The sequence below is a fragment of the Motacilla alba genome, chromosome 23 (genome assembly GCF_015832195.1).
Source record: "Motacilla alba alba isolate MOTALB_02 chromosome 23, Motacilla_alba_V1.0_pri, whole genome shotgun sequence".
Lineage (NCBI taxonomy): Eukaryota > Metazoa > Chordata > Aves > Passeriformes > Motacillidae > Motacilla > Motacilla alba.
This window is the reverse complement of record NC_052038.1, coordinates 4,471,014-4,487,204: the sequence shown is the minus strand read 5'-3', so window position 1 is coordinate 4,487,204 and position 16,191 is coordinate 4,471,014. Positions and strand designations below refer to the sequence as shown.

Sequence of the window (16,191 nt, the reverse complement as noted above, 5' to 3'; positions counted from 1 at the left end):
CCATGGTCATCACACCATCATCCCCACTGCCATCCCCACTCAGTCCCAGTGCTGTCCCCAGTGCCATCCCACTGATGACTCCACGGCTGTCCCACTCCCATCCCCCTGCCACCATCCTACTGCTGTCCTATTGCTGTCCCCACTATCGTCCCACTGATGACCCCACTGCCATCCCACTGCTGTCCCTACACTGCCCTACACAGCCAGGCCACGGAGCCAAGGCATTTTCATGGAACCCCAGAATCCCCTGAGCTGAAATAGACCCCAAGGACCATCGAGTCCAACCCCTGGCCCTGCTCAGGACCCCCCCGCATTCCAAACTGGGATCTATTTCCCCAGTACAACCCCTGTCCCATGATTCAGCTGCCTTTATTCCAGGCAGGGACAAGGCCTGAGTGACAGCCTGGAAAAATGGGAGCCCCTTATTTATCCCAAATTCCAGAGGTAGCACCAGCCTCCCCTGGGTTCATTAACACAACATTTTCCCACCGATTCCCAGCCTGCTGGGAATATTCTGTGACTCATCCCCTTTCCCTACCTACTGAACATGAGGTACAGAATTCCACTGAGGAACAATAATTATTGATTAGCTGTAATTGGCTCCCATTGGGCTGAGCTTTGGACAAAACCTGGACAAATCCAGAATTTTCTCTGACTCCAGCACAAAGAGCACCCAACAGCACCTCTTGCTACTCTCCCATCTGCCTTATCTCCAGTTCTGGAGATGCACTTAATAAAAAATTATTATTAAAAACCCAGCAAATAAGAGTTGCAAGATGAGAATCCCATAAAAATTCCAAGCATGGTACCATAGTCCTTGGGCACGACGATGGAGTACAGGCACACCTGGCCACTGGTGTAGTTTTGGGGATAATTTGGGGACAGGACGACTCCGTCTGAGCCTGTGTACTGCCCTCCACAGGGAGCTGCAAGGGAAAAAGATCATGGAGCATCCCTGGAGCCTGGAAATGTCCCCAGCCACCATTCCCTGCTCCAGGGGCTGCTCCCTGAAAGTTCTCACTGGAAAAATCAGGTTTATCCCACCCCAAGTTTGTGCTGGCTCCACACGGAATTATCAAACCACTAATTAATGTGGGATTTGCACTGTTCCCCACCTCACAGCTGGGGATGAGCTCCTTTTGCCACCTTTCCTCAGTTTTCCCTGACAGAGCCTTCCCAAATTAGGGATTTCACTCCTTCCCCCCTCCAGCTGCCTCTTGATTCCCTTCTCAGCTCAAGTCTGACTGCAAACCATGAAGTCAGAAAACAAAACAAAATAACCACAGAGAAACCCTAAGGAAAAACCCATTGTTTTGTCACCGAGCTCTGCCCCTGCTGAGGAACACCCAAGACTGAGGGTTTGGATTAGCAAGGATCAGGTTTAGCCAGGGTTTAAGTGGATTCCTGACTCCTGCCCTGAGCCAGGCACTCAGGATGTGTCAGGCACTGAATCAGCCATGTCCAGTTTCCTGTCTGTCTCCAAAAAAAAACCTCAAAAAACTCCAAGAAATCAGCTCTTCCTGTTAAAAGAAGAGCTGGTGAACCCCTGAAAAATGATGAAAACCAATTCCTGGTAAAACCCCTAAAAATTATGGAAAAAAACCAAGAAACCCCCTCTCAATTAACCCCCAGTTTTCCATGGATGACTCGCTGAGGGATCCAGCTCTGGGCTGATCCTCCCCCCTGCCCCTTCCTGTGGGATTTACCTGTACAGGTGGGGCGTGGCTTGTTCCAGGTGGGTTTCCCATCCCCTCCCATGACACACGTGAGGGTGGGGCCCCCCTCGATGTCGTAGCCCCCATCACAGTAGAAGGTGATGGTGGAGCCCAGCTTCAGGTCCGTGCCCACCCTGGTGCCGTTCTTGATGGACCCCGGGTCAAAGCAGGACTCTCGGGGGTTCTCTGCAGGGAGAGAGATAAAATAAAAAAATATTTAAAAGATTTTTAAAAATTCCCAGGATTTTTATTCCTCTGGCACAGCTCCTCTGCTGTTTTGATCAGTGAAATGGGAGTTTTTTAGGATTTTTTTTCACCTGGGAATGTGTGGGATTTTCACAAGGACTGGCACCATTTGCAGGGTGTGGATTTGGGATTTGGTTTGGATTCTGGCTGCTCCAGACCCTCCCATGGGAGAAGGGAGGCTCCAGTTCCCACACAGGCACCCAAAATCCAAGCAGTAAGGCAAAACTCTGATTTCACACAATCCCAGGATCGCTGAGGCTGGAAAATCCCTTCAGGATCACCGAGTCCAAGCTGTGACCCATCCCCACCTTGTCACCAGCCCAGAGCACTGAGTGCCACAAGGACAAATCATATTTGAGATGGGGAGGCCCTGGCACAGAGAAATCATGGATTCCCCATCCCTGGAAGTGTCCAAGGCCAGGCCAGATGGGACTGGGAGCAGCCTGGGATAGTGGAAGTGCCTCTGCCTATGGAGCTGGATGGGTTTTAAGGTCCTTCCCAACCCAAACCAGTCTGGGATTCTTTCATTTATTCCTTCGACACCTCCAGGGGTGGGGATTCCACCCCTTCCAAGGCTTGACAACTTTTCCATGCAGAAATTCCTGCTGATGTCCAACCTGAGCCTCCCCTGGCACAACCTGAGGCTGCTCCCTCTCATCCTGTCCCTGTTCCCTGGGAGCAGAGGCCAAACCCCACCTTGCTCCACCCTCCTGGCAGGTAGAGAGTGAAAAATTCTCTGCCCTGCAGAGTTTAAAATCCCATTTCCACATACAAATTCCAGGGAACACTACAGAGCTGTCAGGACTTCGATATTTCTTTCCTCCTTCTTCTTCTTCTTCTAACAGCTTTTTTTTTTGAGGTTTTCTTTTCTTTATTTTTTTTTTCCTGCCTGCAATATAATTAGAGGCTTTGATTAATCCTGCTCTTTTGTCATTTGGAAATTGCTCATTAAAGACAAGGGCTTTTCTGAGAGCAGTGGCTCTGGGAACAATTCGAGTGTGCTTAAGCATTAAATCAGGGCCTCTCAGATTTTGGGGAAGGTGTGGAAGGAGAAACAGGAAACCATAAAGCCCACAGGTTTTGCTTTTGCTTTTCTGCATGAAAAATCAGATGATCCTATGGTTTCTTGTCCACAGCAGCTGCACCAGGTGATCAAGTAAATGGGGCACAAAAGGATGGGATGGTTTTTTTTACCAGAGCACCAATTCCCTGTTATGGGAGCCACAGACTGGTCAACCTCCACTGCCCATCACACATTTGTATCCTCAACCTTTAAATCCTGAAATCCTGGGTTCTCCTGGGCTCAGTGGGGTCTTGATGCACAAATTTTGGACACTTTTGAGCACCACTTTTCCTGTTTCACTCCATTCTTCTTCACCTCCCTCTCTCCTCCCACTGCTTTGGGTGAGAGGGACTCTCTCCATCCCTTTCTCCACCCTCTGCTTTGGAGGTGCCAAAACACCAGAATTCCCCCTGGAAGGTGTTTTCCACAGCATCTAGAGCCTCTCCACTTGTTGCAAAGAGGTGGAATAATCTGGGAATAAGCAGAGGGAAAGCCCCAGGGAGCTGCTGGGCCAGGTGTGCCCTCAGCCCTCACCTGTGTACTCGATGACGAAGCCGGCGTTGCTGACGGAGGCGTCGCTCCGGAACGCCAGGAAAAGGCTGTTGCTGCTGCTCTCGATCCTCTCTGGGAGCTGGGAGCCATAAAAACTCCCAATCAGGGGGCTCAGGGAGTCAGGCCCATCGTAGATGTGCAGGAAATCGTAGCCAGGCTCCAGGCTGAAGCTGCAAAAGTAAAGGAGGAGAGTTTGGGGTTGGGACAAGTCCCTGGAGAACTCCGGGTGGAGGTCCTGGGATGTGGAACCCCAGGGCAGGGACTGGCTGCTCCTGCTCCAAAATCCTGCGAAGCAGAGGAAATTCCTGCCTCCATCCCATGTGTGAGGAATCCAGGAGTGGGGATGGAGTCAAGAGACAGAGCCTGAGCCGGAGCCGCTGCAGGGATTCCTGGGCTGTAGCACATCATGTTCTAGCTATCAAAGAGGAGCTGCAGCTGGAATATGAGGATCTCCCCCCCAGAAAAAGTCTGGGAACAGATTATCCAGGGACATGGGACAGTGCTATCAGCTTTGTTTCCTTCCCAGAGTTCAGACATCCACACCCAGATCATCCCTCCCCTCTCCGTGGCCATGGCACCAAACCCTTGTGTACTCACACGTTGAACACCAGGGCAATGACATAGTCAGGGGACACTGTCAGCTTCCAGTCACACTCCTTCCCTGGGGGATATGGCTCCGGGTACTGCGGGGACAGGATCACCCCTGCCGGGCCCGTCAGGATCCCGCCACAGGGAGCTGCAGGAAAACCACCACGGGTGAGCCTTTGGAGCACAGAGACTTCCAAAGCAGCAAACGGGAGGCAGGAATGGGAGAAAAAGGAGATGTGGTAGACAGGGCAGCTTGAGACAGCACAGAATCCTGGGATATTTTAGTGGGAAGTGACCCTGAGGCTCACGTGTGACACAAGGTTGTGGTGGCTCTGCCAGGTGAGGGCTCTGCCATTTCACAGGGCACAAACACCACGAACAGAGCTCTGGATGCCACCAGGACCTTCCTAAAATCCGTAAGTGAGGAGCCAGGAGGGGAGAGAGGGAGATCTTCCACTTTTCTGCCGCGTTTATGGAACTCCCTGTCAAGGCCTGCTCGCTTGTAACGAGGTGAAAACACGTCTGGGCCTAAATGGCTTCATCGTGTTCACTCCACTTCCCAGCACATTAAATGCCAAGCTGATTGAAAAATCAATTATTACTTTTTTAAAGCTCAAAGTGCCTGCTCGTGTTTCTCGCTGTAGAAAAACATGACTGATATTTTTCCTGTCAGTTTTTTTTTTTTTTTCTGCAGGCTCCTTGTGAGGGCTCTGAGATTCCCCAGATCAACCCTCACATATTTGGGGTGAAAGGAAGGGGGTCTGAGAGCAGCTACAGAGTGGGAAATGAGCTGGGATGGGACAAAAATAATGGGATAAATGTTGGAAACATTTTCCATGAAGGAATGAGCACATGGAATTGCCCTGTAGGCTTTGATAAAGAAAATATCAAGAAAAAGATCAGGTCAAACCCAGTGGGGCTGGTCTAGAAATGCCACAGTAGGGATTAGAGACCTTTCTCCAAGTCCAAAAATGGAGAAATGTTATACTTCTGGGACACACCAGGAAATCACAGCACAGACATGGAAAATTTGGCTGAAAGTCCCCCAGAAATGCCTTGGAAGAACCCACCAGCATCTCTTCTGTGCCCATTCACCCCAGCTTTAACCCCAAGGGTGCTTTCCCCTCCCAGACTGTAACATCAGGGGAAAACTCTGAAAAAACTGAAATCTAAGGACTCATTTTTGAAAAGCCTGAGGGAGACAAGTGTTCAACACCCTCGGATTCCTTTGAAAATCCCACCCAGAGTCTCCAAAGGATTTGAAGCAGGAGCTGGACCCAGCCAGTGCTGCATGGCTCAAACCTCCCGGGGCTCTCCCAGCCCAGATTGTTTGGCAGTTGTGTCACAAAGAGGGGAAAACACATTTGAAATGCTAAATACCCCAAATCAGCCCTAAATTTAACACTGAATTTTCCCAGTTTAGCTCCAACCAAGCTGACTCTCCCCCAGTTACTGATATTTCACTGATTATTCCTCCAAATCCTTTGTCACTTCATATTAAAATTGGCTGGAAAATAAACTATAAACAATTGAAGTATAATTCGAAGTACAATTTGAAGTGTTAGAAAATCAGCATTTTTTATCACAGCTCTGGAGACGTGAAGGATATTTTAAAAAATATTTCTTATTGTTTAAGATGTGTGGGGTGAAATTTTACAACAGGGTTCAGGACATAGATCTGTGTCGATGGTCTCAGATCATGGATCTGTGTCCATGGGTTCAGGATGTGGATCTGTGTCCATGGGTTCAGGACGTGGATCTGTGTCCATGTGTCCAGATCATGGATTTGTGTCTGTGTGTCCGGATCATGGATCTGTGTCCATGGGCTCAGGACATGGATCTGTGTCCACGGATTCAGCACTGGGATGTGTGTCCTTGTGTCCAGGACATGGATCTGCATCCCTGGGCTCAGATCATGGATCTGTGTCCATGGATGGATTCAGGATAGGGATCTGTGTCCATGTGCTCAGCACAGGGATCTGTGTCTGTGGGTTCAGGTCATGGATCTGTGTCCCTGTGCGCAGGTCACAGATCTGTGTCTGTGTCCCAGGACAGGACCCCGAGTCCATGGATTCAGGACAGGCCCTGTGTCCATGAATTCAGGTCCCAGACCTGTGTCTGTGTCCCAGGACAGGGCCCCGTGTCCATGGATTCAGATCACAGATCAGTGTCCCTGTGCCCAGGTCACGGATCTGTGTCTGTGTCCCAGGACAGGGCCCCGTGTCCATGGATTCAGGTCCCAGATCTGTGTCTGTGTGTCAGGACCCCGTGTCCATGGATTCAGATCACAGATCAGTGTCCCTGTGCCCAGGTCACGGATCTGTGTCTGTGTGCCAGGACAGGGCCCCGTGTCCATGGATTCAGGACAGGGCCCTGTGTCCCTGTGCTCAGATCATGGATCTGTGTCTGTGCCAGGACAGGGCCCTGTGTCCCTGTGCCCAGGTCACGGATCTGTGTCTGTGTGCCAGGACAGGGCCCCGTGTCCATGGATTCAGGACAGGGCCCTGTGTCCAGGTCACGGATCTGTGTCTGTGTCCCAGGACAGGGCGCTGTGCCCGTACCTGTGCAGGTGGGTGGGTCTGGCTGCCAGAAGAACCTGTTCTCGATCTGCACACAGGTGATCTGGGCCTCCCCTTGCAGGGCATAGCCGGGGTTGCACTGGAAGGTGATGGAGTCCCCGGCCTCCTTGCTGTCCCCGCTGCGGCTCCCGTTCTGGGGGATTCCTGGGTCGTTGCAGGAGGTGGCTGTGGACACTGCAGGGAATTAAAAGCACTCTTGAATATCAATGTTTATTTAACACCAGGCCTGCAGCACCAGCTGTCCTGAGGCTCTGTCCTTACCCAGACATCCAGGCCATGCCTTGTTTCCCCATCCCTCCTCCCTCAGCATCCCAAAAGTCCCCACACACACATGAAGTGCCTTTCCCTTTGCTCTGAGCATCTGCCACTCCAGCTGGGAAAGGCTCTGGGGACCAGCAAGTTCAAGAGCAGCACCCAGGGAGCAGCTTTGATGTAGAATTGTGCACATGGCTGTTTACTCCATCAGGCCAGACACCTACTGATCTTCCACGGTGTTTTTGGAGAGTTCTGTGCCAGGCACATGCTGCAAAATCAACTCAGCCACCAGCACTTCACGCTTTCCCCTGAGTGGCAGAGAAATTTAGCCTCAAGATCTGTGAAGCATCAAGCCTGACCTTTCAGAAATGTGTTTGTTTCCCTTCCAGACTTGTTGCTGCCTCTCTTTGAGGTCTGAGATGTCCCCTGAGCCGGGGACAGGCAAAGCTTCACTGCTGCCTGAGCTCAAGGTCTGCCAACAGCACAAGGATTTACCAGCAGGGAAAATCCTGGAGTAATAGGAGTTTTGTGAGCTTATCCACCTCATTAAAGCTCCCAAGATCCCAAAGTGGACAGGTCTGAGCTCAGGTCTGGCTGCTTAGTCACACCTGCTGAACAAAGGCTTTGAGCAGGAGCAGTCAATAAAGCCCAGCTCCAGATCAGGAGCTTATTTCCTGCTAAGTTGATGAGAGTCTGTTACAGCCAGGCAGTTTAGAGAAAGCTGCTCTTGAAAGAGCCAGAGGAAATCCCTCTCTTTCTGTGCAGCTGGCGATAAGGAAGTTAACAGCCCAGGCTGGTCCTTCCTGGCAGGACAAGACACAAATCTGGCAAAAAACCCCAGGATGGCACCGCTGTGCTGGGTGACACAAAGCTCTGCCTCTGTGTCATCCCAAAGGTCTGAAACCCAGCAGAAATTCTCCCCAAAATGCTGCCTTGTTCCCCCAGCCAAGCAAGGCACCCTGGGCAGAAAGTTATGGAAAAAAAGCCCCAAAACTTGGGAAGATTTTTCAATGTGTCTTAGTCCAGGGAAAGTCACATCATCACTCACCCAACCACTTCCTGTTTATTATCACTCCAAAACGACTGCACAAACCTGGAACCCTCTGTAAATATTGGAATACATCACCCTAAATAATTGAGATGAATGTGTTTGCAGGGCTGAGGTTTGGTTGGGGTTTCCCTCTGCGTCTGGTCAGGTTTTTGAGGAACCCCTGCACATCCCACCTGAGAACTGGATGGCAAAGCCCTGTTTGCTGGTGAAGAAGTCGGTGTTGAACTGCAGGATGACGGAGTTGAAGGTGCTGTGGATGTCCCCAGGCAGCCCCGAGCCGCTCATCTCCTTCAGCAGGATCCCGTTCTCCACCGGCCCGTCCCAGATCCGCAGCACGTCGTGGAACTCCTCGGTGTGGAACACCATGAAATGGAGCCTGAGGGGCAAAAAACACCTGGAATTAAGGTCTGCAGTGTGGTTTGTGCCACTTTCAGGCAGCCAGGCTCACATAGAATGTGCTGTCTTCTCTCGAATTCAGACCTGGAGTGTCATTTGTGCCAAATTCAGGCAGCCAGGATCACACAGAATGTGTTGTTTTCTCTCGAATTCAGACCTGGAGTGTGGTTTGTGCCACTTTCAGGCAGCCAGGCTCACACAGGAGTTGTCTCATCTGGAATTCAGACCTGAAACGTGGTTTGTGCCAAATTCAGGCAGCCAGGCTCACACAGAATGTTGTTTCATCTGGAATTCAGACCTGAAATGTGGTTTGTGCCAAATTCAGGCAGCCAGGCTCACATGGAATGTGCTGTCTTCTCTGGAATTCAGACCTGAAACGTGGTTTGTGTCACATTCAGGCAGCCAATTCCGATGCTGGATTGCAGCACCTCCAGGAGTTTGATGTATTTTAGGAAGGTCTGCGTGCTGCAGAATGGGGTTTAGATCAGCAAACAGAGGAACTTCAGCAGAGAACAGAGAGAAAATGAAGCAGCAGGAGGGAGAGCTCCAAACTCCACACCAGGAAGGGAAGGGAGGGAAAACAGGAGTTAAGAAGGTGACAATGAGCTGACACTGAGGAGTTTATGTTGAGGCTCTGAAGGCAGATTTCATTCCCTTCCTCTGGATTGCAGAGTTGGGTCTGTCCTGGAGAGAGGGCTCAAGGCCTTCAGCCAAGGCACTTCCACAGGGAATTCCTGAGGGAAAGCTGCAGGAGGCCTCATGGTGAGGGAATTCCTGTTGAGGCTGGGCCAGTGATGGACCCAAGGGAGAGGCAGCAGGTCCCCTGTGCCAGGTGAGGCTGGTGGCACTCCAGGACAGGACAGACATGATCCCAACACATCCCGGTGGGATCTCGCCCTGCTGCTCCCCAGGCCCAGCTCTGCTGTGGGAGGATGAGGAGCAGTTGGATCCAGGCTTTTTCAAGAGCTTTGGGATCTTCCCAGGTCAGAAGAACCACCCAAGAACAAGATCCTGCCCTGGTTGTGGTGACACCTGGGGGAGTCACCAGGTGAAGCAGGCAGTTCTGAGTGTCCTGAGTGGGAATGGACCCACAGGGATCATCAAATCCAATTCCAGGCCCTGCAGACATCCCCAAATCCCACCCTGTCCTTGAGGGTGTTGTCCAAACCCTCCTGGAGCTCTTGGGAATGTGACCATTCCCTGGGGATGGAGCAGGAGCTGATCCCTTCCACTCCTGCACTCAAATCCCACCTGGAGAGGAGGAATTTCCCTGTCCCTGTTTGTCACTGCCTCATTTTCCCTCTGGCACAACAAAATCAGGCCAACCATGGGCAACTCAACCCCAGTGTGAAATGGGGACAGAAACATGGAAACAGAAAAAAAATCTGTAAAAAAATAAACCCATCAGGTGCTGTGCTGAAATCCCTGCCAGCCCATGGAGGCAAACAGGGAAGCTTTCACTTGGCTGCTTTCCCATTTATCTGGGGCAAACATAAATAAATCAGGGGAGAGCCAGAAAAAAAGGGGGAGAAGAAAAAAAAAGCCCCACTGCAAAATCCTCAGCAACAAAATGATGCCCAGAGAAGCTGGGAGAAACCAAAAGAGCTGAATCATAAATCTCCCAAGCAGAGACCTTGAGCAAAGAGAAATAAAGCCAGGCTTGAGGAAAATCAGGATGGATGGTGCAGAGCTGTTCTCCACGGCTGCCTTGGTGTGATTACGTTTGTTCCCAGCCTTAACTGGGCCCAGTGAGCCAGAACTGCTGGAAAAATCTCATCCCTGGAGACCTTGGCATCAGGGAAAGGCTGCCAGAGGCTGAGCTGGGCTGGGGGGACACCCTGGAACTGTCACCAGCAACTCCAGGGCTGCTGAAAACACCCCCATTTATCTGAGAAAAAACAACTTCAGGCTGTGCCAGGGGGAGAACACCTGGATCCAGGCGATCCATGGGTCAGGCTGGAATCTGCTGGGATTTCAGACCTGGAGTTCTCTGGAGCAAATCCGTCTATTCCACAGGCACATCTCAGCTTTCCCCTCAGCCTGAGATGTGAGACCAGGCACAGCCCCTGCTTCAGCAGAAACGGAGGGGAAAGGAGTTTTATTCCTGAAGGGAAAGGAGTTTTATTCCTGAGGGGAAAGAAGTTTTATTCCAAGGGAAAGGAGTTTTATTCCTGAGGGGAAAGGAGTTCTATTCCTGCACTCTAACAATCCCAATTTCCCAATTAAAGGCATGAAAATGAAGAAGAAAAAAAAAAAAAAGCAAATTAGAAATTGGGGAGATTATATTTATATAAATGTAAGTTGAGAGAGGGGAAGTTCTGCCAGCTTAGCAAGGAGCAGAGAGGAGAGCCCAGCTCTGCCCTGAGAGTGTGAACAGCCCTTGAGGAGCTCTTCCCAAAGCTCCCCACAACCCCGAAGACCATCCTGAGGTGTTTTAATGCTGACATTCCCCATCCAAGCTCTGGCCATTCCAGCTTGGCTCTGCTGTGATAGGCTGGGACCCCCTGGCACAGAGGTGCCACCAAAGCCACCACCTCCCACCCCAGCAGCAGTGTGGGGGCTGCCCACTGCCTCCCTCTGCCCCAGAGAGGCTTCCCCAGATGAAAGCTGTTCAATATCCTGTCCTGGAAAGTGGAATATCCCAAAATTCTGGAAGTGGTCACAATCCCAGGGCTGCCAGAGCTCCAGGAGCATTTGGGATGCACAGGGTGGGGTTTTGGGGGTCTGGGCAGGGCCAGGAGCTGCACTGGATGATCCCTGTGGGTCCCTTCCAGCTCTGGGTATTTTCTCACCGCTGTTTTCAGATGAAACTCTGGAAAGTGGAACCGGTCAATACCCATGAAAGTGGCATGAATGAACAACATCACTGGATTTTGACAACACTGGGATCAGGGATGGACCACAAACCACCTCTGCCATGTCTCTGTGTTCCCTGCTCCCAGCTGGCCAATTTCCATCCATTTTCCCGCACACCCTCCTCCTTTTCCTCCTCCTTCCTCTTCTCCCCCAGCTCTCCCAGCCCAACCAAGGCACTCCACACCCCAAATCAATCCCCCGTGCAGGAGCAGCCCTTTCCCTTTCATGGCTCTAAAGTGCAGACTCATTTTCCTCCCCGTCTCACCCCCCTGCCCTTCCCCTCGTGCTGTGCAGATACAGCTTCATTCCAAAAGCTCTGGTGATTAATTTTCATGTAAGTTATAAATGAGAGCTTTATACAATTGTATCATGCGTGAAGAGGATTATTTTTCCAATGGATTACCATAAAAATGAAGTTGCTGGGAATGTGCTCTCTCCACTCCCCTGAGATCATCTGTGCTGCTGGAAAATGAAAGGGGCAGGGAAAAGGAGCTCTGATGTCTGGGAAAGGCAGGGTCACCAGGTGTGTGTGACTCTGACACCTCCTGGAGCCTTCTCCTTTCACTGCTGGCCTCTTCCAAGCCTTTGGTTGATCCCAAATCTCTGCTCATGTGGGTGTTTTTAGGGATTACAAGAGCAAAGTTGCTGAAGCAGCCTTTGGATGGGGGGAAAAAGAGACCTCTCTACTCTGTCCTATAAAAACCTTTTCCAGGAGAATAAAAATAGAGGAGATTTCAAGTGGAAGTTGCCTGTGCAGGGATTCAGCTGCTTTGGCCGTGCTTTTTCTCCTCTGCTCACACCCAAACCCATCCATTATTGAGCCATTCTGAAGGGCAGTGCTAATGGAGGGAATTTCTGCATTAAATAAAAATGAAAACATTAGCCCAAACCTGCCTCCAGCAGATTTCCACAGGCTAAAAGCAGCACAGAGCTCACCCTGAGGGACAGGCTGTGCTGGGGAGGTGATGGGTGCTGAGGCAGCAGGGAGGAGAAAATGGGATTGAGAGGGAAGGAATTCAGGATGGAACAGCCACAGGCTTGGGATGAGCCAGGAATGGCTGACAAGCGCTGGGAACTCTGATGGGAGATGCTGGGAGAGTATTATTATTATTATTATTATTATTATTATTATTATTATTATTATTATTATTATTATTATTATTATTAAACTTTTGAGGTACATTTCTCCCCCTCAAATCCCACCACTCAAAGCTTGGCTTGCCCAAATATTCCAGTTTTCTGTGGGCTTTGGCCAGGCTGGAATCTGTGGGAACACCCAGGGCAGCCCTGAAGGGTTTGGCAGGGCTGGGCAAACATCACTGTGGGGGTGGTGGGGCAGAAGGGAAGGATCACGGAGCAGGAACTGCCTGGATCCTGGGACATTCCCTGTGATGACACATTCCTCATTCCAGGATTGTGTCACGTGGCCATTCAGCACTTTTGGGAAGTTCCTCATTAATCTGGTGGAAAAAAGGCTTAATTGCAGATGCATCCCATTAAGGAGAGGGGTGGAAAGCTGTCCATGAACACCAAAGCTTGGGATGTTGGAGCTTAGGAACACCACGGGCAGGACCAGGACATGGTCTGGTGTCACCACCCAGGGGACACACAGGGCTGAAACAGAGCTGCAGTGATGCCACTGGGGGCTCTGAGCAGCCTGGGCTGCTGGGAAATGTCCCTGCCCATAAATCCCAAATCCCATCCTAAACCATTCCCGATTCTGGAACCAAAGCAGTGACTTCTCCCTGCTTGTCCCTCTCAGAGTGACACCAGCATCTCCCCCTTTGCTTTATTTAATTTTTGACCTGGAAAAATCAGCTCCATGTGGGAAAAAAGGCAAACCACAGAAGCCCAGCTCACCCAATGGTGCATCCAGGCTCTGCCTCGATGGTCCAGATGCAGTTGAGGTTGTGGTCGTAGGGAGTTGGATATCCTGGAGAAAGGATCCGTCCTGAGGCCTCTCCTCTGATTGTCCCTCCACACTCAGCTGGAACAAAAATATTTATGGGGTTAGGGAGGAGATTCATGGCTTTCTGTGGCTCTTGCTTGGCAACAATCTCACCCTGCAACAGAGATTATTCCTGGCTTTTTCCAGGGATTCTAAAAGCTTACAAAGATGAAGAGAATCGTTGCATTCAGCTGAGTTATCAGAATTATTCTGCATTTTTGTGCTCTGTCTGAACACCTGGCAAAGCTTCCCTCCACCTTTCTGAATCCCCAGGGAGCAAAGGCAGAGACTGCCAGGATCCTGTTTCCCTGCTCCACATGTGGAGGGTGAAGGAGCTCTGCTCCTCTGCTTGGATTCATCAGAGAATGAAGGATAAGAAGCCAAAGAACTTGTAAATGTCTCTGCAAATGATCTGCAAAGAACGTGAGGATTTGGAATAATTTCCATAACATATCCATTCAAATTCTGTAATTTTCATTTCTTTGAGTTTTCTTTCATTTCTTTTTAATTTCCACATGCTCAGACACGGCCTCATATCCAACACATGAAGAGCAAACAGGGTGAAGGTTAAGAAAACGCACAAATGACAGAGATTTATCTTTTTACATCAATAAATGAGGCTAAAATCCCAGCCAAGGAATGGTCCTGCCTCCTGGGAGAGAGAACACGGAGTGCCAGGGGCTGAGCACATCCCTGGGTGTGGAGATCTCCCAGGGGACTCAGTGTCCAACAACTTCCCCATGTCCTGGGCACAGCAGGACAGGAATCAGCAATCAGCCCCATTCATTTAACACACAAAAGCCCAAATCAGAGTTTTCCCAGCAGGAAGAGCTGCAGGTGAAAGGGAACTGTGCAAAAGGAATTGAAATGTCTGGGGATGGGATCAGGTGTCAGGCAGCTCTCAAATAAACCTGGCTCTGAGCTGTCACATGCCAGGACACACGTTGATGTCACTATCAGGAGGTGCCACTCACTTCAACATGTCCAGAGTGAAAGGACAAGGGCTGGAACAGCGCAAGGAAGCAAAAAACCCTTGTCAAATGTGTGTTTAGGGCAGAGTTTCATGTTAAAGCTGCTTCAGGCGCTCTCTATCTCACACAGGATCCTCACATTAATTAGTGCAGATGGGCAATTAATGGCAGCATTAATGTCAATGGATCAGCAAAAGGTGGTCAGGGTGGGGAATCCACAAGGAAATAATTTTCTGAAGGTGCAGGAGGTGTCTCCATCTCTAGATGCCTCACAGAGGACCCTCACCACAACTTAATTAATGCAGATGCAATTAATATGAGAGTTAATGTCACGTGGATGAGCAAAGCAGGGACAGAAGGTGGTCAGGGTGTGGGATCCAAGGAAATAGTTTCCTTGAAGTTTTGGCAGAGCAGGAGGTGTCTCCATCTCAAGGACCCTCACCACACACAACGTAATTCGTGCAGATGCAATTAACAGCTGAGTTACTGTCAGTGGATCAGCAAAGCAGGGATAAAAAATGGTCAGGGTGGGGTATCCAAGGAAATCTCTCCCTGGAGGTGCTGCAGGAAGAGGAAGAGGAAGAGGAAGAGGAAGAGGAAGAGGAAGAGGAAGAGGAAGAGGAAGAGGAAGAGGAGGTGTCTCACCCACACAGGTTGGCAGGGGCTGGTCCCAGGCTCTCCTCTCCCCAGTCAGGCACACCAGCACCCTGGTGCCTCTCAGGGTGTAGCCAGGGTCACAGCTGAAGGACACTGAGCTGCCAGCGAAGTGTCCCTCGTCGTGCACCTTGTACCCAAACTGGGGGACGCCGGGGTCCTCGCACTTGATGAGCTCAAAACCTGCAGCAAGGAGGAAGGGCAGCTGTTGGCACTGGGAATTTCACAGCCAGGAGGGTTTCACACAAAGCCATGGTGGTGTTTTCTTCTGACAATCATGTGCTGGGGACCAAAAGGGGACATGTTGGAAATTTGTGGGGTTTTAATTAATGTTGGAGTTTTGATCAGGATTTCTGGACTGCTACAGCCTCGACAGGAAAGGTTTGATCATATCCCAGGGAACAGGGACAGGAGAAGAGGAAACAGCCTTGAGCTGTGCCAAGGAAGGGTCAGGTTGGACACCAGAAGGAATTTCTGCATGGTGAGGCCTTGGAAGTGCCCAGGGAGGTTTGGAGTGCCCATCCCTGGAGGTGTCCAAGGAATGGCTGCATGTGGCACTCAGTGACAAGGTGGGGGTCAGGCACAGCTTGGACTGGATGGGCTTGGGGGGCTTTTCCACCCTCAGTCATCCTGGGATTTCGTGCTCTCCCACACTCCAACTCCACTTTGGGTACAAGATCACCACAGAAAGGACTCTTTGCTCACGTGCAACACAAAACCACAAAAATACACCTTGACCTGTGGGACTGCCAGCACACATGGGATTGAAACTCACTGGAGAACTGCAGCTCGAAGCCTTTGCTGGTGTTGGCAGTGTCGGTGATGAACTCCAGCCACATGGAGCTGGAGGTGCTGTTGATGCTGGTGCCCAGCAGCTCCGAGTGGCTGAAGGTGCCCAGCAGCCGGGCAGAGCTGTTGGTGCCATCGTAGACCTGGGGGGAACAAGAAATCCAGCCTGGAAAAGCCATTCCTGTGCTGCTCCAGGGATCAAAACTTCACTGCCCAGAGAGGCTCTGGCTGCCCTTGGATCCCTGGAAGTGTCCAAGGGCAGGCTGGACAGGGCTTGGAGCAACCTGGGACAGTGGAAGGTGTCCCTGCCATGGCAGGGGTGGCACTGGATGATCCTTAAGGTCCCTTCCCACCCAAACCATTCCAGGACTTCTCTGCAGTTTCACTGAGCTCTAGAATAGAGAAATCATGAGGAATTTATCCCACCTTGTCCCCGCTCTGCTCACAGCAACACCCTGGGCTGTCCTTTGGCTTTTTTTTTGGTGGAACAGCTTCCTGGGAAGAGCCAGCAGCTCCTGATAAATGCCC

The 16,191-nt window shown here is 50.8% G+C and overlaps 1 protein-coding gene across 1 annotated transcript in view; it reads right to left on the bottom strand.

Moving 5' to 3' along the window:
- Positions 1-16,191, bottom strand: part of CSMD2 (CUB and Sushi multiple domains 2) — a 238,525-nt gene that overhangs the window by 41,517 nt on the left and 180,817 nt on the right. The window contains exons 23-31 of the mRNA XM_038161173.1: positions 15,650-15,806; positions 14,866-15,057; positions 13,162-13,288; positions 8,223-8,425; positions 6,726-6,917; positions 4,174-4,312; positions 3,559-3,746; positions 1,707-1,901; positions 810-926 (exon numbers count right to left, since the gene is read on the bottom strand). Of these exons, the coding sequence (XP_038017101.1) occupies positions 810-926; positions 1,707-1,901; positions 3,559-3,746; positions 4,174-4,312; positions 6,726-6,917; positions 8,223-8,425; positions 13,162-13,288; positions 14,866-15,057; positions 15,650-15,806 (1,510 nt within the window). The remainder of the gene's footprint in view (positions 1-809; positions 927-1,706; positions 1,902-3,558; positions 3,747-4,173; positions 4,313-6,725; positions 6,918-8,222; positions 8,426-13,161; positions 13,289-14,865; positions 15,058-15,649; positions 15,807-16,191) is intronic.